This window comes from Dreissena polymorpha, chromosome 13 (assembly GCF_020536995.1).
Source record: "Dreissena polymorpha isolate Duluth1 chromosome 13, UMN_Dpol_1.0, whole genome shotgun sequence".
Taxonomy (NCBI): domain Eukaryota; kingdom Metazoa; phylum Mollusca; class Bivalvia; order Myida; family Dreissenidae; genus Dreissena; species Dreissena polymorpha.
Genome location: NC_068367.1, coordinates 35,228,770 through 35,249,272, shown reverse-complemented (window position 1 = coordinate 35,249,272; position 20,503 = coordinate 35,228,770). Strand labels below are relative to the sequence as shown.

General features: G+C 34.2%; 1 protein-coding gene across 2 annotated transcripts in view; it reads left to right on the top strand.

The window, feature by feature from the left end:
• Positions 1-20,503, top strand: part of LOC127856556 (uncharacterized) — a 60,012-nt gene that overhangs the window by 32,753 nt on the left and 6,756 nt on the right. For both annotated transcript variants that reach the window (XM_052392849.1, XM_052392848.1), the window contains exons 2-7: positions 8,773-8,900; positions 10,229-10,332; positions 14,559-14,678; positions 16,187-16,264; positions 17,619-17,687; positions 20,321-20,430. In XM_052392849.1, the coding sequence (XP_052248809.1) occupies positions 8,855-8,900; positions 10,229-10,332; positions 14,559-14,678; positions 16,187-16,264; positions 17,619-17,687; positions 20,321-20,430 (527 nt within the window). In that variant the 5' untranslated portion in view covers positions 8,773-8,854. The remainder of the gene's footprint in view (positions 1-8,772; positions 8,901-10,228; positions 10,333-14,558; positions 14,679-16,186; positions 16,265-17,618; positions 17,688-20,320; positions 20,431-20,503) is intronic.

The following is a 20,503-nucleotide window of genomic DNA, read 5'->3' as shown; positions in this document are numbered from 1 at the left end:
AAGAACAGCTGTAACAGGTTTGTATTTTCATTTCTGCATCTCTTTTTAATTAAATTAATTGTGATCATTATCATATTTATGTATTGTCACTGGGAAATGTAACTGGATGAGTAAATGTAATGCAATTTTAAGGAAAAAAACACCATTTGAATTATTATGGCTGTATTTTATGGTTATTGTCATCTTAAAATTTATTTATACCTATTTCTTGTCATTAATGAACAGATTTCTTTCCCCCATATTTAATAAGAACTTTTATATTTTATATTTGAAGGTTAAACCCCAAGGTGAAATTTACATTGATCGGAAGATCCATTGGACAGAATGTGCATCATCGCCTGCCAAAAAAGGGAGCAAAAGGGGACTACCTGATGTATAGACATGTATACCAGGTTTTACCCTGCACGAGCAGGCCAACTTGAGGGGAACAGGAGTGAGAAACCGTGCCCTGTAGCTTGTCCTTGACCAAGAAAAGATGGATTTGTTGAGAGGTAAAAATATATAATAAAGGTTATTGCAATTCAAAGACGTGACACTTCCGACCAGTCCACACAGCCAAAGGAGACCACATATATTCGTACATTTATTAACAGTATTTTCTATCAAACGTAATTTCTTTAAATTATTTATGAAAAGCGTTAAGTCACATGTGATCACGAGATTAAAATTGCAAAAATAAACAAACAAAAACAACAAGCCAACAAACTTGTTTTGATTTAAATTTATGATATTTATAGCAACTGTTGAACGAGATTACCATAACAGCAATATTTAACACCTACATTATAAAATATCTTTCAGGACCTGATCTCAAATGAGATCATGCACAAGAAGCGCCTCGCAGACCATGACAGCAGTATTCAGACCTGATCAGCTGGTGAAGTGCTCTATAAAGGGTTGTTTATGAATGCATTCTTTGTAAGGAACAGTGTATAACAACAAATATAGTGACAGGGGCTAAGCTGCTAAATATTGTCAGCATGTATGCAGTGATTTTCTTTGGAAATTCAAAACAACCTGTACGTACGGGCTCTCAGAAGGGCATGTTTTAGCGCAATAATGAACAAAAAAGGAAGATCTTAAAAATAAGGTATAGATTTATATAAATTTCATGAACGGTCCATTTTATCATATATTAGGATCCAGAATATGATTAAATTAAATGTGCTGCTTTTGTCCATATTAAAAAGGGATTTGGAATTAATGTAATATATAAAAATCTAGTAAATGGTAGGGAAAACATTTCAGCTTAAGGAGGGAAAACTTTAATATTTTTGAAGCGGGAACCACCTGTATTTGGCTGTTAATCAGTTACCTGTAATCAGAGGGGAGAAAAACACTGGTATGAGCTTGATATTTTCAATTGTTAATTCCAGATAGGCAATAGCCCGTTTGAATCCTCTCTGTTATGTGGATAAGTAACATTTGTTTTTGTTTTTTAAGGTTTAACATTCTAATAAAAGTGTGTATTTATCTATTGAATTGTACTTTTTGTTTTTTATGTATGTGTTTACACTAACCTTTCATTTAAAGAATGAATGCTGACTTCAAAATGCTGGGATTTTTTTAAAATTTGGTTAATTTTTAAGCATATTAATTTGAAGTGATGAAAAGTACACTTGAGCGTATAATGCGCTTAAAAAATTCACTTCCAACACTTCAAAAAGTGTATCATTTGTATGACTGAAAATGCAATCAAGTGTATTAATGCGCTTAAAAATTCACTTTGAATACTGTAAGGTGTATTATTTGTATGACCGGGAATGCACTCAAGTGTATTTATGCGCTTAAAAAAATTCACTTTCAATTTTGTAAGGTGTATTATTTGTATCAGTGGAAATGCACTCAAGTGTATTAATGCGCTTACAAAAATTCACGTTGAATACTCAATGAAATGTTATATTTGTATGTCTGGAAATGCACTCAAGTGTATTAATGTGCTTAAAAAATTCACTTTGAATACTCCATGAAGTGTATTATTTGTATGAGTTAAAATACACTCAAGTGTATTGATGCACTTGAAAGATTACTTTTGTTACTGATAAGTGTATTATTTGTATGACTGGAAATGCACTCAAGTGTATTAATGCGCTTAAATAATTTGCTTTTAATTCTGTAATGTGTATTATTTGAATGACTGGAAATGCACTCAAGTGTATTAATGCGCTTTAAAAAAATTACTTTGACCATGAAGAGTATTATTTGTATGTCTTAAAATACACTCAAGTGTATAAATGCGAAACATATCATCAGGTTTGAGCTTGTTTCCATTTTTGAGGCCACAGTTTTTTAGCTCATTTGAGGACAGAGTTCTCAAGGTGAGCTTTCAATGAGATTGCCCTATTTCTGGCGTTGTGCAGTGTCTGGTGTGTGACACCAACGTATTGCTCGTTACCATTCTAGAGGCCGCATTTTTATCCAATGTTGATAAAACTTTGTCAGATCGTTTATCTGGACAATATCTACCAGTGCTAATCCCCAGGCCCGTATTCACCAACCGATTCTTAGACTTAAGAATAATGAATAGACTTAGAACCAAGAAAAATGTGTTCAGTGTTTGAATATATACAGGCCTCCATTGGTGATTATGTCATTAACAAAATGTTCTATACGAAGAATAATATAGATAGAGATTTTTACTGCAGAGTTTGAATCAAAATTAAAGAAATTCTTGAATATTCTAATTTAAAGAATTTTCTTTATTCTTAGACTTAAGTCTAAGAATTGTTTGGTGAATACGGGCCCGGGTCAAATGCATTAAAGAACAAGGTGACTCAATCTTGATTTAACATTGTTAGAATGTTTATCTTAAAATTTTCTAGGTTTAGTTGGAACCTGGGTCACACACATGTATATGCTTCCAAAAACTAGGTCACAGGACTGGTCAAAACTTAGAAAATCCTTGTCACCACTCTATAGGCCACATGTATGACTCATTCTTGATGAAACTTGGTCTGAATGTTTATCTTGAGATGAAATTTGGGTTTATCTGAAAAGTAGGTCACCGGGTCAAATGTTAAAAAACTGGCTGAGAACCATTTTAACAAGTCAAGAGGCAAGTCTAATTACTTTGGTGTATACGGCAAGGTAGTGGAGTGGGGTGCTCCGAAAATATGAAAGTATCATGATATTGTTTTCAAACCCTCTATTACATGACACTTGTTAGAGAAAAGCTATAAAAAAAATGGCTTGAAAATAACAGCATTTAGGACTTGCTGAGCGCTTATAAAGTTTTTAATAAAAGTTGCATTGAATATATAGGGTATGCCACTATGCGGATAGAAGCTATCACCCGATACTGTATATTGTAATGGGCTGAGATCCAAATTATTTATGTTGTGTATTACTGCAATATTTGTTTTACTGTGTAATCAACTTAACGTGTTTGTGAGCTTTCATATTTTTTTGGGAGCACCCTATAGTACAGTTGTCAGATGAATATTTAATTGGTTATATATTTTGTTGTATGGTTATTGTTACAAGGATATTTTGAATGGTGTTTCATATTGTTATTATTTGCAGGGGTTTTATTGATACATCAGTCTTTGACTATTCAAACATCAGCCTGTGACAAAAAACATGTAATAATTCAGTATTTGCTGAATTTCCTTTTTTAAACCAAAGAGTTATCTAAGCAATTTTTTTTATATAAAATAAAATATTTTAGTTTAAAAACAGCAATTCTACATTATTAACTCTATTGAAAACTGTTCAGTGATGCAGATGTAAGAAAATCAATCCAGTAGATAGGGCAAAATATTAAATGAAGTCCTGCATGGCTGTTGTTATAAACGGCTCACACTTAAGCATCGTCAATGGCAGTCGTATGGCAGACGAATGGCAGACGCATATTCATCCACATATGGTTGCAATCAGCTGATGTACTGTAACGTGTACCAGACATGGTCACCGTGTTAAATCTGATGTGGCAGAGAACATCTTGGGTCCTGTTTACCAGTTCAATGTACAAGTAGACAACAGAAATGTGGAGAGCTCTCTGTTATTTTTAGTTGTGAGCATTAACTCACAACTAATGTAGAGAGACAGTTTTGCAAGTCAGTCTGCTTTTAGCTACGCTATGAACGATAACTGCAAGTCAGTCTGCTTTTTGCTATGCTAGGAACTATAACCACTGCCTGTCTTCACTACCTGCAGTAAAATTGACCACTTGCCAGCTGTCAATCAAACTCAGGTTATAATCAATCAGATTTTGTTTATTGTGGCCACATGGTCCGACAAACAAAGACTGTCGGAGTTAATGGAATAAGCGTTTTATGAAAACACAACTTAGTGGGCGGAGTGATTGCGTATTTGTCGGCTGGTCAATTATGCAGACGACGAATGCTAGGAGCGTCTGCTCTACTACTGCAGTGTGTGTATTTAATCAATAGTATTTAACAGCTTGTAAGACGACATTAGCCAGTCTAGTGTTTATTATTGAAATCTGTGCATATTGGCTGCTTTCAGGGAAAACGGGGCTTAATGCATGTTAAATAAGATTAGTAGCCTGTGCCCACTGATTAACCTGTGCAATGCACACAAGCTAATCAAGAAAAACACTTTCAGATTGTATGGTGGTTTTATGCCCCCGGATCGATAGATCGGGGTATATTGTTTTGGGCCTGTCTGTCTTTCTTTCTTTCTTTCTGTTTGTCTGTCCGTCATTCTGTCCCAAAACTTTACTGTACAGTAAAGTTTTGCAATAACTTTTGAAATATTGAACATAGCAACTTGATATTAGGCATGCATGTGTATCTCATGGAGCTGCACATTTTGAGTGGTGAAAGGTCAAGGTCATCCGTCAAGGTCAAAGGTAAAAAAGTTCTGTCCTAAAACTTTACTGTAAAGTAAACTTTTGCAATAACTTTTTAAGTATTGAAGATAGCAACTTCATATTTGGCATGCATGTGTATCTCATGGAGCTGCACATTTTGAGTGGTAAAGGTCAAAGGTCAAAGGTAAAAAAAAAAAGAAAAAGCGGCGCATTAGGGGGCATTGTGTTTCTGACAAACACATCTCTTGTTCGTTTAAAGACAGTCTCTGGTACTGGGATGAAAATTAATGCATATGCATTAAGCCCTGTTTTCCCAAAATGAAGCTTAAATTATCTTTTTTATTGATGATTTGAAAAACAACACATCTTGACCTGTGCTTTAAGACACACTCGTTATAAATTTGAATGGGTTGTGTTCATTTCAAACTTGCGATATAAAAAGCTATAACATAATTTTGAAAACTGAGTTGCGTCTAAGATTATACAACAACCATTAACTTTAGTGCCTTCAGCGCTTTGATTATACAACTTTACTGCAGCATAGGCTGTAATTTATTTTAAGTTCATTCTTATAATATTACCAATAGGAATTAAAAATAATTCAAATATTATTACCCATAGGAATTAAATAAAATGGTGTAATGGATATGGTGTCCGCCTAGCGACCGGGAGGTCACGGGTTCGATCCCCACCGCGGGAGCGTTCTTTAGATCTCCCCCAAAGACACCAAGTACTGGTTCTAGGCCCAGGAAACGGACTCGAGAGCGTTTATATAAGCCTTAGGCTTTCGATGCAATCGAGCTAAAATAAATAGGTTTAAACTAATTAAATAAAATGAATAATTTATTGAACAAACTTATTTGAATAAATATTTAATGACTTAAGTTTATAGACAGCATGTGCTATTTAAACTTTGAATAATTACTTGTATTAATTTGGACCTGTAGGTTTATTACACTTATTTAAACCATTTGATATATATTGATTGCTTTTTTTCCAAATAAAAGACAATTCATAGGCATTGTTACACCAATTTGTTTAATGCATATATAATGAGAAAATGAATTATTTGTTATAATTGGTTTCTTCAGCCACCTTTCAAATGTTAGTTAACATTTATAGAGATTAGGGCAGTTCTAAAGATACTGGTAAATTAAAATTGAAAATACTTTATTGCAGTTTAGTTTTATACTGGTATATATTCCTATAATAGTGCAGATGTGACATGGTATATACAACGGTATGTAGTTTTGGTTCTTGTTTTGTGCTGTTAATATTTTAGGATTCATTCTTTTGTAATGAAAAACCGAATAATGTTGTTGATTTGTGGTATTGTAAATTGTTGTGTCAATTGCCTACACTTTCAAATAAATAAAAAAATGAAGTAGTTTTATGTGTAACTCCTGTCAATGGACCATGTGTGTGGTCAAAGTTTTTTATTAAGGCATATAGCAGTCTAACTGTCCAATTGTCTGTCTTGAATATGTTTCTAGATTTTTTCATAAATGCTTTCAGATATTTATGATCATTCTACTTCCATGCTTGAGTTTTTGCAAAATTATGGACCGAATTGGACTTGAATTTTTTCTCGAATAACAGTTTTCCACATTTTGTTTTTAAACATGTGCAGATGTTGACCTGATTATTGGTGTGTGAGTCTACCTAAACAACTTCCAGATCAAGTTCCGTTCTGGACGATTGATTTTTGACAAAGTTACAGGCCTAAATTGGACTTTTTTTGAAATGCTGACAGACATATACTTTATTTTTGGTTTGTGAGTCTACCTTCATAAGTCACAGAAGGATCAAGTTCAAGTGTCTTTCCTGTCCATTGATTTTTGACAAAGTTACGGGCCTTGGGCAGTATATTATTTTTGTCTCAAAAAGCTGCTGTGCAGCTTCAAAGATCAGTAGGGCGCATTGTGTTTAGTTTAAACCTTTTTATTTATGCTTGATTACATCAAAAGCCTATGGCTTATTGAAATGCTCTCGAGTCATTTTCCTGGGACTAAGAACCAGTACTTGGTGTCTTTGGGGAAGATCGAAAGAACACTCCCACAGTGGGGTTCGAACCCGTGACCTCCCGGCTGCTAGGCGGACACCATATCCATTACACCACGGCATTGTGTTTCACAAACACAACTCTTGTTATTTTTTGTTATTTTTTTTCTATTATATTACTTCTTTAAATCATGAAAGTAGTTCTGATTAGCAGTGAGTATCTGTAAACTGTTGACAGGTTTTGTGTGAAGCTTTTTAATAAAAAATAATATTACACATAAGCCACACTCTGCCCAGATCTCTGCAGTCCGCAAAAGTTTATAATGGACGACACTGTCTGCCTTAAGACTGTATTTTAGTGTTAAAGATACTAAATTAAAACAAAAAAAATCAATACATTCCAAAAGTTTCTGCCTTGGTTAGTCTGCCTGTATACATTTTTAGCTCATCTATTTTTTGAAAAAAAAAATGAGCTATTGTCATCACCTTGGCGTCAGCGTCGGCATCGGCGTCCGGTTAAGTTTTTCTCATAAAGTATCAAAGCTATTGCATTCAAACTTGGTACACTTACTTATTATTATGAGGGGACTGGGCAGGCAAAGTTAGATAACTCTGGCGTGCATTTTGACAGAATTATGTGCCCTTTTTATTCTTAGAAAATTGAAAATATGGTTAAGTCTTGTGTTTAGGTCCACTTTTCTCATAAAGCATCAAAGCTATTGCATTCAAACTTGGTACACTTACTTACGATCATGAGGGGACTGGGCAGGCAAAGTTAGATAACTCTGGCGTGCATTTTGACAGAATTATGTGCCCTTTTTATACTTAGAAAATTGAAAATTTGGTTAAGTTTTCTGTTAAGGTCCACTTTATTCCTAATGTATCAAAGCTATTGCTTTCATACTTGCGACACTTACTGACTATCATAAAGGGACTGTGCAAGTTATGTAACTCTGACTGGCATTTTGACAGAATTATGGCCCCTTTATACTTAGAAAATTGAAAATTTCGTTAAGTTTTGTGTTTTGGGACGCTTTACTCCTAAAGTATAATAGCTATTGCTTTCAGATTTGGAACACTCACAAACTATCATAAGGGGACTGTAAGGAACAAGTTGCATAACTCTGGTTGTCATTTTGACGGAATTATGGCCCTTTTTTAGTAACTTTGAAAATATGGTTAAATTTTGTGTTTACATCCACTTTACTTCTAAAGTATCAAGGCTATTGCTTTCAAACTTCAAATACTTTCATACTATCATGAGGGAACTGAACCTGGCAAGTTTAATTTTACCGTGACCTTTGAATGACCTTGACTCTCAAAGTCATATAATTAAATTTTGCAAAAATTGCCATGACTTCGTTATTTATGATCAGATTTGATTGATACTTTTATAAAACAACTCTTACATGACATACTTCAATTGACTCCACCCAAACCACCCCCCATATCCTCCCCCCCGCCCCCTGAATCCCCCCCCCCCAAATTTTTTTTATTTGTTTATTTTTTTTAAATTTTTTTTTAAAGATCATCTTATAAATTACCACACCCTCACACTATACCCCCTGACCCCACCCAATCCCCCCCCCCCCAATTTTTTTTGGAAACATGGTTAAAAACAAAAATATTTATTTTTATTATTTTATTTTTGAAAGACCATCCAACTATCCCACCCAAGAATCCTCCCCCCCCCCCCCCCCCCCCCCCCCCAAAGAATAAATTATTTTTATTTTGTTTTTGCATTTTTATTTCTTATCGATTGTTGGAAAATACTGTAATAAATGACCACACCCCCACACTATACACCCCTCTCCACCCCACCCATCCATCTTTTTTGATTGAAGTATTGAGATAGTTCCCTTCACCTTTAAAAAGAAAAATAGATGAGCGGTCTGCACTTGTTTTTATCTGGGATGATTGTTTACGCAGATGTACATGTATTAAGCCTAGGTTTTTTTTGGTTACCATTTTTACTCAAATGTTTTTTACTATCACAGAGCGTGCTCAAGCCAAGAATGCATAAATGTATTTACTTATGAAGAAAAGAGGAACAATCAACTTTTTGTAAGTTGATCCAAAATGGCGGAAGAAAGGTCAATACAAGTAGAAAAAACTAAATTTAGAAGTAAGTATTTTCTTGTTTTTTGCAAACATTTTTACAAGTGATGATTTATAATGAACATGTAATAAGAAACTTTTCACATATTAATAGATTTTCCCCAATGTATTTAACACTTCTTATTTTTACATAATTATATGAGTCGCGTTCAAGAAAACTGGGTTTAATGCATGTGCGTAAAGTGACGTCCCAGATTAGCCTGTGCAGTCTGCACAGGCTAATCAGGGACGACACTTTCTACCTTAACTTGATTTTCGTGTTGGAGATATTTCCTTTAAACAAAAAAATACCATAAAAGCGGAAAGTGTCGTCCCTGATGAGCCTGTGCAAACAGCACAGGCTAATCTGGGATGACACTTGACGCACATAGTCATTAAGCCCCGTTTTCTCAGAACACGTCTCATATATATATTTTTTAAGTTACAGCTTCATATTGTTGACAGTGTGAGTATGGTGTGCTTACTTTGTGGAAGTTTCATACAAATTTTGTTATGCAATAAATAAAGGTTGGCTGTTGTTGTAAAATCTATAATCAATTTTACAAGTGGCTGCTGATTAAGAAACTCCATATTGTTCTGTTTGTACAAGTTCATTCTTACCGGATATTAACCATTCCTCAAACAAAATTGAGTCTGTTTGATGTCTTTATAAAATTAATATCCCGTGTGCTGTTCCATTGTATTCAAACATACCCTAACTGAGTAAATTCTTATGGACAAAATATTATTCCAAGTTCGTTGCAAGAGACTTATAAGTTCGGTAAGGTTTCAATGGGGTTAGATCCAAATTGTTTACAGTAATCAGTATATAGTGTGTTACTGGATTTTTTTCTTTTATTGTGTTATAAATGTTAGGTGTTTGTGAGCTTTATATATTGTATTATATGATCAGTATTTTTTCAGAAATTGATAGATTGAGTCATGTCCTAATTAGTTTGTTTCAAATTACTAGATGTGTAATTTTTATCGTAATATATCAAAATATATTTTTCTATCGTAATTTGTTGTGGAATTAAGGGGTAAGGATAAAGAGGCATGCTATTCAAGGTTTTGAACTTGTGGTTGAAAAACAGTGTAATTAAAATGTACATAAGCTTTACCAAATATGATTTATTAATAAAGGATGATAGAAAAATAATATTTTAATATTCTTATAAATTATTTTTTGTTTATTTTCACAAATGAAAATTGTTGTTCATACATTTTTTTACACAAAACTACATGCGTTTCTGGTCTTAAAATTGTATTTCACATGTAATTAACACAATTGTAATTTATGAATTGGATTAAACAATTGTATCATATTGCCATGATTTCATTGAATTTCTTTTTCAGAGCTTCCAGTGTTTACTCACAATTCTAGAATGAATCTTGAGTTGAGAAAAATGTCAACTTGCAGGCAGATATATAGGACGCCATTCCCATCTCAAAAGAGAAAGGTACGTTTTCTCGTTGTTGTCAAGTGTTTGCTTGCATTTTCTTTCTCTCTTTACAAATCAAATTATTACATGCTTATCAAAAATGTATTTCATTCAAATGAATTAGAACCATGCCTGAAAACTAAACTGCACATTATTTCACAAGGCCTCCAGCCTACAGTATACTATATGCTTGTATTCTTTCCGCCTCCGGCCTTAATTCCAATAATGTCCTCCATCCATCACACAAGTGCTTGGATGGGGGGTCAATTTTAGTCTCTCAACCAGTGTAACCAGGGGAGACATGCTTTACCCCAATCTGTCCGTCTGTCATTTGTCATTCCTGGTTGTAAAAATGTTGAAAAAATAACTCGAGCACCCAAACTATGCTAAAATAGATCGCGAGCATCAGGTCGATGTTGGCGAGCTACATGTATAGCTGGTGTATAGTAGTGGACTTGTCTATATGACCAAATAGGGTCTTGTGCCATATGTGGCCAGAGTAGTCAGGGTTTTTCTGCTATGTAAAAAAGGCCGTAAAACCAACCCGATCCCAGAGCAAATGGACCTTATCCCAAACCAAAATTATATAAAAAAAATCCCAATTTCTTTTTTTTTTTTTTTGAAAGAAGTGTCTTATGACTTAATACGATTATTAGACTCTCTATCTCAATTTTGTTAAACAACCTACAAAATATATAACACAATTTATATGATTTTTATCCAAAATGGCCAGGAAAAGACCTGTTGTGTCAATATCTGTTGGTAAAAAATCCCAATTTGGTCTTTTTTGTCGATAAAAAATTCTCAAATTTGACTCTTTTATCGATAAAAAAAATCCCAATTTAACCAGACTCCTTTTCCCAAAATGGCTTGAAACAACCCTGGTAGTTCTAGACCAGTCTTGGCCATTGGGTAATGTTTCTGTGTCGTTTTGTCCAATAAAATCTGGATCCTGTGATGACATGAAAAGTGATTAATTTAAGTTAGGTCGAATTAAATTGGTATGTTTTATGAGTGCCATATGAGGATTATGCACGTTGTTTCAGTTTTTTATATTTGTAACAAAAAAATTGTGGTTGCAATGTTTTATTGAAATAATTGCAATCTAAAATCTGGAAATATATAACGTTAGCAATTATGCAAAAAGGATGATGATGAAACTTGTTATGTGGATGTTGGGCCATATGGTGTATACCGGTATATAATGCCCGTTATTTCAATTTTTTCGTTGGACAAAATTTGTGGTTGCTATGGTTTTTGAAATAATTCAAGACTTAAATCTCGAACAAGCCATTACTCAAAGAGTACTCAAGGTGGATGATGAAGCTTGTGTAGATAGAGGGTCATATGGGGTTACTTTATGCTTGTTATTTCAGGTTTTTCATCAAACAATAATGTGGTTGCTATGGTAACTAATTAAATAAGTGAAAAATCTGGAATTTGCCATAACTAAAATGTGGTTGCTATGGTAACTAATTTAATAAATGAAAAATCTGGATCTTGCCATAACTAAAAAATAATTTATGATTGTTAAAACTCAGTATGTAAATAGAGGATCATTTGTGGAACATGCAAATTACATCAGTCGTTTCGTAAGACCAAAATATGGATACTATTGAGGCAGAAATAATTGAAAACCAAAGCCAGGTTCCTGCAATTACTCAAAGTATAATAAAGCTAGGTTGACGAAGAGGGTTATATGGGGAATATGAACATTATAAACTAACTTAATTTGACAACATTTACTTGGTAGATGACATTTACTTACATTATAGATTTATTGATGTGTCAATGCATTTAATTTTCCATTATCTATTTAGTAGTTTCTTGATCTGAAATTTAATCATTTCTGACGTGTTCTGAAACCGAAAAATGCACAGGATTTTTTTGTATGTGCATAACTGCAATTAATTTAGTTAAACTTGAATTTGACGTAGTGTATATCTGAACAAAAGCACTGGGCTAGACACTGATTAGGTCCAACTTTCTAACCCTTGTGCTTTTATAAATCATATCTGTCCATTGATAAGCCCTTTTCAATACGTGATCGCAAGGATTTATGGTTTATCGTTGTTCATGGGAGTCGTACTCAGGTAAGAAGTGAAAGCATCATATCTACAGTTGTCGTCCAATAGCAAACGAGGATATTTGAGTTAAACACATGGATCCGTTATTGTGAATTGCTTTAAGTATGTATTTCAGGATTGTGTAATTTATGTTAGATATTATTGAGTTATTTTTTGTTATTTTCATGGAACACTGGATTTGTACTCAAATGTGTTGAATTTTAAGTGTTTTAAATAACCAAAATAGTTTGTAGAATTATAAAGGATTGGAGTGAGATCGTTTTCATGCCATGTTTCATTTAATTATCTTATCTTTTTTTACTATGTACATATTTGTACCCAACTTGCTTTACATTTTTTCTGCCCACATCTTGAATATAACAGCCCACATCACTAAGTTTTCATCTTGTATATATTACAGCCCACATCACTAAGTTGTAATCTTTAGAATTTTAACCCATATCACTAAGTTTTAATCTTGAGTGTTTCAACCAAATCACTATGTTTTCATCTTGAACGTTTCAAGCCACATCACTAAGTTTTCATCTTGAGTGTTTCAACCCACATCACTAAGTTTCCATGATCTTGAGTATTTTAACCCACATCACTAAGTTTTCATCTTGAATATTTCACTTAGTTTTACTCTTGAATATAGTCCTGACCACATATTTCAGTTTTCTTCTGGAATATGTCAACCCACATAGCTAAATTTTCTTGTTTAATATTTCTGCACAGATTACTATTTTTTAAAGGTATATTATATACAGGAAAATTTGAATGCAGAATATATAAAAAATTAAGAAAAATAAAAAAAAAACATGTATGTAGCACAACTATATAAAGTTGCTTCGAGGACTGTGTTTCACGTAAAAGATACCTTTTCACATATTTTGGCATGTTTTCAAGTTTGTCATGAAATGCTTTTAATAAATAAATGTAAACATTGAAACTAAAGAGTTCCAAACACAAATAAAATTAAAGAAAGAAAAAATGTTATCCACACCTGGACTCAAACCACTAAACCTTAGAGTAAATGTGTTACACTTAAACCACTCGACCATTCATGCTAACATTGTAATAGGTGTATTTTATACTTTATATAAGCAATCCTCGTAATGTCACAACATTTAACGATAACAAAAGAAATGACCACATTATACAATCTTTTCACATTTGTAACGGGTTATAATTTTCAGGCTTTTAAATCGTCAAAAGATGCATATATGAGATATTGAAGAGCTTGGTAAATATTCAGTAGTAGTCTGTTTCCTTGCAAAAAACATAACTGCAACGAAAATTTGCAAATTTGATACACTTTTTTTCAATTTTGTCAAGTTATCAAAGCGTAAAAAGGTCACTTTAAAACCATACTCAAATCTCTATAGTACGGTAGAAACAATTGGCTAACCTATATAAATTGTATGTAATTGACTTCTATTATATACATGTAGATAACTTAAGTTGTGTTAAATATGTTTTAATCCCTGATTGCATTACATTATTGTGGTATTTTGCATATTGTATGTTGATTTGTTTGCAATCTTGAAATCAAATGAGCCTCGTTCTGACAAAATTGGACTAAATGCATGTGCGTAAAGTGTCATCCCAGATTAGTCTGTGCAGTCCGCACAGGCTAATCAGGGACGACACTTTCCGCCTAAACTAGATTTTCAGTGAGGAGAGACTTCCTTTAAACGAAAAATACCAGCGGAAAAGCGGAAAGTGTCGTCCCTGATTAGCCTGTACTGTCTGCACAGGCTAATCTGGGATGACACTTTACGCACATGCATTAAGCCCAATTTTGTCAGAACGTGTCTCAAATGTGTATTCTCCTTGACTATTTCAGCCTCCAGCGCACTACAAATATCACTTTCTCCTCGACTATTTCAGCCTCCAGCCACTACAAATTCCACTTTCTCCTAGACTATTTCAGCCTCCAGCACACTACAAATTCCACTTTCTCCTTGACTATTTCAGCCTCCAGCACACTACAAATTCCACTTTGACTATTTCAGCCTCCAGCGCACTACAAATTCCACTGTCTTTACTATTTGAGCCTCCTGCAGTGCACTACACATTCTCCTTGACTATTTCAGCCTCCAGTGCACTACAAATTCCACTTTCTCCTTGACTATTTCAGCCTCCAGCACACTACAAATTCCACTTTGACTATTTCAGCCTCCAGCACACTACAAATTCCACTTTGACGAGGAGGTAAAGGGCTGGAGAGAGCGTGACAAAGTATCTGCTGCAACCAGATGGAATAAGGCAAAGGGAGCAGTTAGGGTCGGCAATTATGTAATGTGGCTTCTTTCACATATTCACCATTATAATGTTGCTTCTTTTGGCCTATTCCTGTCCAGAAGCCCATTTTGACCCATTTTCAGTCCTTTAGAAACTCTAACAGGATAAATCTTCCGTTTCAACCAGATCAAACTAGGCAAAGGAGCAGTTAGCGTTGGCAATTATATGTAATAAGGCTTTCAGTTATTTACCCATTACCACTTAGATAAGTATTTATACGCAATTGAAGTCACTAAGAAAGATAAATATAACTTAAGATCTTTCTTACTAGATTGAAGTTTTAAAGGCTTCATTTCCAATCCTTAGATACTGATGAGCAGCAAACAGCATAAAACCTGAACAGACTGAGAGATACTCGCAGGCTGTTCTGGTTTTATGCTAGTTGCAAAAGCCATTTTTACTTTGCTTATGAGTGGGAAAGGGTTAAGAAAATCAAACAGGACAAAGCTTCCGTTTCAACCAGATCGAACTATAGGCAAAGGGGGAGGAAATTATGTAATGAAGCTTTCAGTTATTTTCCGTGATAATGTTGCTTCTTGTAAGCCCTGCAATGTGAATTTACCTTTTCCAACTTAGAAGCAAAATGAAAATGGTTATATGCAACCAGCATACAACCAGAACAGCCTGCTGGTAACTCGCAGTCTTTTCAGGCAGCTGTTTGCTGCTCATCAGTATCTTAGGGTTGGAAGTGAAGTCTTTTGAAAAATCATTTATTGAGAAGAGTCTAAAATTAAATTTGTGTTTTCTAAGGGACTACAAACGGGTCACATTGCATATTTGAGCAGAAAAGGGTTGTTGTGAATACATGATTAGTGTAGTCATAAGGCAAGAAGAGCTAAAGGTCTTTGTTATTTGCTTAACCCTTTGCATGCTGGGAAATTTGTCATCTGCTAAAATGTCGTCTGCAGAATTTCTAAAATTAGTATTTTCTTCGATTTTTTTCAAAGAATACTATCAAAATAACAAACAGTTTGGATCCTGATGAGACGCCACGTTCTGTGGCGTCTCATCTGGATCCAAACTGTTTGCAAAGGCCTTCAAAATTCGGTTCCAGCACTGAAAGAGTTAACAGTCCTTAAAAAATGAATGACTTGTTGTTTAAATTTCTTATATACAATCCTAAATTGAAAATCGGACAAATAATATATTTAAAAATAATTGCAATAAGAATCATAGTTTACCAATTACCAACTGTGTCCTGGTGCAGGTCAACATGGACATCATTGAGAATAAATACAGAAACATCTTAACTTGTTGTAAATATTTGAAAGAATGACACAAAGTAGGAAATACTGTTTGTTTCTGTTTCTTTTTTCTTTTTCTTACTTTGAATTTACTTGTATATCATTTTTTCATTGACAGATTACCAACTGAAGTGTTTTGATTTTAGTCCACAAATGAAAATAAAGTAATTTATTTTTTATTACACATTGGCTTCTTCTATGGGATTTGCAAAACAGGCGACCTTAGAGACTTATTGTGTGTTTTTTAAATGTTTTTAGTTTATTGGAATCCGCAAGAAACCAGACACCGTGTTAAATATTGATGTCAAGAAAGTGGTGGCTGCCACAAAGGCAAATGTAAGTTGGTGGGCGTTTTTTAGTTACCCCAACCCACAACAAAAAGCGTATGGATATAGAAATGGTAGGGCCTCCTTCCTTCGGCATGTGCATGTGGGTGTGTGCTTGCTTTTGTTTGTAAAAGTCTGTGCAAACCTCTTACTATGTTTTGAATCAGATTTTTGTTTAGATCTGTTAGTTTACAGATACTAAGTTACTACTACTTTTATTAATCCATTTATGCCTAGCCTCTAGAAAAAAGGCCTTGGCAAACAGCGTAATCCCAGATGAGACGCCGCATGATGGGGCGTCTCATCAGGGATTGCGCTGTTTGCTTAAAGGAATTTCTGTAAGAAATATTCTTAATATAGAAATAAATATACTAGACATCCCTAATTTTGGAAATAAATAGATCCAATTTAGAAGGATGGGAGAGTCCACTAGGCATAAATGGGTTAATAGTGACAGAAAATGTACATGATACTATCAAAGTCAAAGAATAGCTAAGTGCACTGTTTTGGGACAAATCTTGTTGACATGAGTTAGTGACCTATGTCATGCCAGTGCATTGCAGATTGTGATTGCAGTTTACTTTTTTACACTTTTGACAACAATTCCGCCCTACATGTTGCCCTAGGTTTTACTCTATGACAGTGTCTTGTTAGTTATTGATTCTATGATTAACAAGGGACAAAATTGTCACAAAACCAGGTTTTCAATTTGAAAAAAAGTCTGATAAAGGGAGACAACTCAAACTGAACTGATTGTTTATAATTAACCCCCTTTGTTTCAAAATAAAATCAAATCTATTTGTGACCTTGACCTTTGAGATATTGACCTAATTCTTTCGTGCGACACACCGTCCAATGATGGTGAACAAATGTGTCAAATGATTGTAAAATCTCACAATGAACGACAAAGTTATGGCCCGGAAAGGCTAATATATGGCCATTTTTGACCTTTGAACTGAAAGTGTGACCTTGACTTTGGAGATATCGACGTAATTCTTTTGCACGGCACACCGTCTAATGATGGTGAACAAATGTGCCAAATGATTTTAAAATCTCACAATGAACGACAAAGTTATGGCCCGGACAAGCTTGTTTCGCCCGCGCACCCACCTGCCGACATTATTTCCTTCGGAAAACCATGGTTAACAAAATCTTATAAATCAGTGATAAAGTAAGAGAACATGGTAGTGTAAAAAACTAAATTTACCTAAAATCTGTTGACAAACACAAACACACAAAAAGCGGAGTAAACTTTTCATGCAATACTTGTACAAGATTATTTTTTTTGTTTGTTTTATTTTCTTTAGAATGATCTATACTATTTTCAGATATCACTTTCAAATTATACTTTCTTTTTTTTTCAGAGGGAGCAACAGTTAACTTATAGACAAATGGCGGGGAAAGGAGATGAGGAGATTGAAGAATCACTTGTTGTAAACATGATTAAATATTATTTAGTTCTAAAATTAAAAGTGCTTTTCAAAAAGTCTCAATTCTATGTGTGGAATCTTATTTTTTGATGACATGTATTGATTTTCTAGGTTTTAAACATTTATGATAAGATATTGACATTAAAACGACATCTAACAATAATTCTGACAGACAAACTTGCTTGACAGTGAAGGAATGTTTCTTTCAAGAAATTTCCCTTAAAAACCGAAAGCCCTAGCTTTGAAAGGGCAAAACAGATTTTCCATGAAATTCAGTCATCAGGTCAAGTGGCCATGAATACCTGTCATAATTTCAACTATCAATCAAGTCGTGTGATATTGTCAAATATAAATGAAATCCTGTCTTAACTTTAAATTAAAATAAATCAAAAGGTCGAATGTATATGAAATCAAGTCATGAGTTCAAATTGATAAAAACTCCCATTAAAATCTCATTGAAATCTCTTCACATAGTCATGTTTCAATGAAAGCATGGAACGATTCTTTCAATTCAAGGTCAATTGTCAATAAATCTTTTATAAGGCCAATTATCAAATGATACATTTGCAAGGAAATCCTTTCATAAGGTCAAGTGTCAATGAAGTTCCTTCATAAGGTCATATGTCAATGAGAACTTGTCATAAGGTCAGTAAAAATGTTATCACCTCAGAAGGGCATTTGTCACTGAAATCCCATCATGTCAATTGTCAATGAATTCCCTTAATGAGTTTAATAGTCAACGCAATGCCTTAACTAGTTTTACTGTCTATGAAATCCCGTCATAGGTAATGTATAAGTGAAAACATTGTCTACGGTCATTGACAATAAAATCCTTTTATAGGTAATGTATAAGTGAAGACATTGCCTACGGTCAATGACAATAAAATCCTGTTGTAGGTAATGTACATGTATTCTGTCATTGTTCATGTATAAGTGGAAACATTGCATGCGGTCAATGACAATAAAATCCTGTTATAGGTAATGTATAAGTGAAAAGATTGCATATGGTCAATGACAATAAAATCCTGTCATGGGTAATGTATAAGTGAAAACATTGCATATGGTCAATGACAATAAAATCATGTCATAGTTAAATATAAGTGAAAACATTGCATGTGGTCAATGACAATCAAATCCTGTCGTATGTCATGTTAAAACATTGCATACGGTCAATGACAATGAAATCATGTCAAAGGTCTATATAAGTGAAAACATTCCATGCGGCCAATGACTATGAAATCCTGACATAGATCTATATAAGTGAAAGCTTTGCATGTGGTCAATGACAATAAAATCCTGTCATGGGTAATTTATGTGTGAAAACATTGCATATGGTCAATGACAATGAAATCCTGTCATAGGTCGATATAAGTGAAAACTTTGCATGTGGTCAATGACAAGAAACAATCCTGTCGTATGTCATGTAAAAGTGAAAACATTGCATACAGTCAATTACAATGAAATTCTGACATTAGGTCCATTGTCCATAAAAGCCTTTCAAATGGCAAGTGTCAATCAAAAACTATCATACAACACATTTCTATTCAATCCTATCAACTGAACAAGTGTCATGTAATCCATACATATGTTTATGTGTGAATGAATACTGGCATGTGTATAAATTCAAACATGGCATACAGTCAAATGAAATCCCTTCATACCCTCGTTGTCAATGAAAGCCCTTCAAAGAGCAAGTGTCTAAGGAAATCTCTAATCTGATTTCAATTGTCAATAAAGTGCCGTCATAAGTTGATATGTCTTCTCAGAAGGTCACATGCCATTGAAATCCCAGCATAAGGTTGTTTGTCATTGACATTTTCATAAGGTCTAGTGACTGTAAAATTCTATCATACGGTAAATGTGCAATGACCTTCTGTCAAAAGGTCTTTTGTCTATTAAATGCAAATATATGAGCTGCATTCTGGGAAAACTGGGCTTAATGCATGTGCGTAAAGTGTCATCCCAGATAAGCCTGTGTCATCTGCACAGGCTAGTCTGGGACGACACTTTCCACACATACATTAAGCCCAGTTTTATAAGAACTAGGCTAATATCATCGCTGTCGTTCTCAAACCTCGTAGCTACAAAATGCCAACTTTTCAGGAGAGAGAAAAAAACGACTCATTTTTTTATAACGATGTTTTAGAAATTGAAATTTCTGTAAAAATACCAAACAAATGGTATAAGCCATAGACGCGTAAGTCATACTGATAAGTCATACTGACAGTCAGACATGGTAGCTAAGATATTTTGTCACCACACATTTGTCATTTTTGTGAGGTTCGACAATTCGTCCTGATAGGAAACCTCATAGTTGCAAATAAAAAAAAATTATAAATACGTTTATGTCCAATTTGTTCAAACGAAACGCGTACCTATATGTGAATGGCGTCGCTACGACTTTTCGCCGGGAAAAAATCCAACAATCATTCTACAACATTTCGCCACGTGGCTTTTTCAAGGGCTCTGATTGGCGTAGAGCTATGAGATATAGCACAAAACACGCGCCAGACTTCATATATTTGGAAAAGACGAAAAAAAATATTTTGAAAATTTTGGAGCTACAAGGTTTGAGAACGACAGCTACGATATGTTCAATTTTCTATCTACAGTGATTTCTAGATGTTTTTCTTCAGAAAACCCTGACAGAGCCCTCAGTCATCCAGAAGCCATTCACGAGGCCGGCTGGAAACACTGAACAATGTGCTTGGTCATGTCCCGCTTTCGAGAAAAATATAACAGAAAGGTTAGCGTTCTACACCCATTTTAAGCCTTTGCATGCTGGGAAATTTGTCATCTGCTAAAATGTTGTTTGCTGA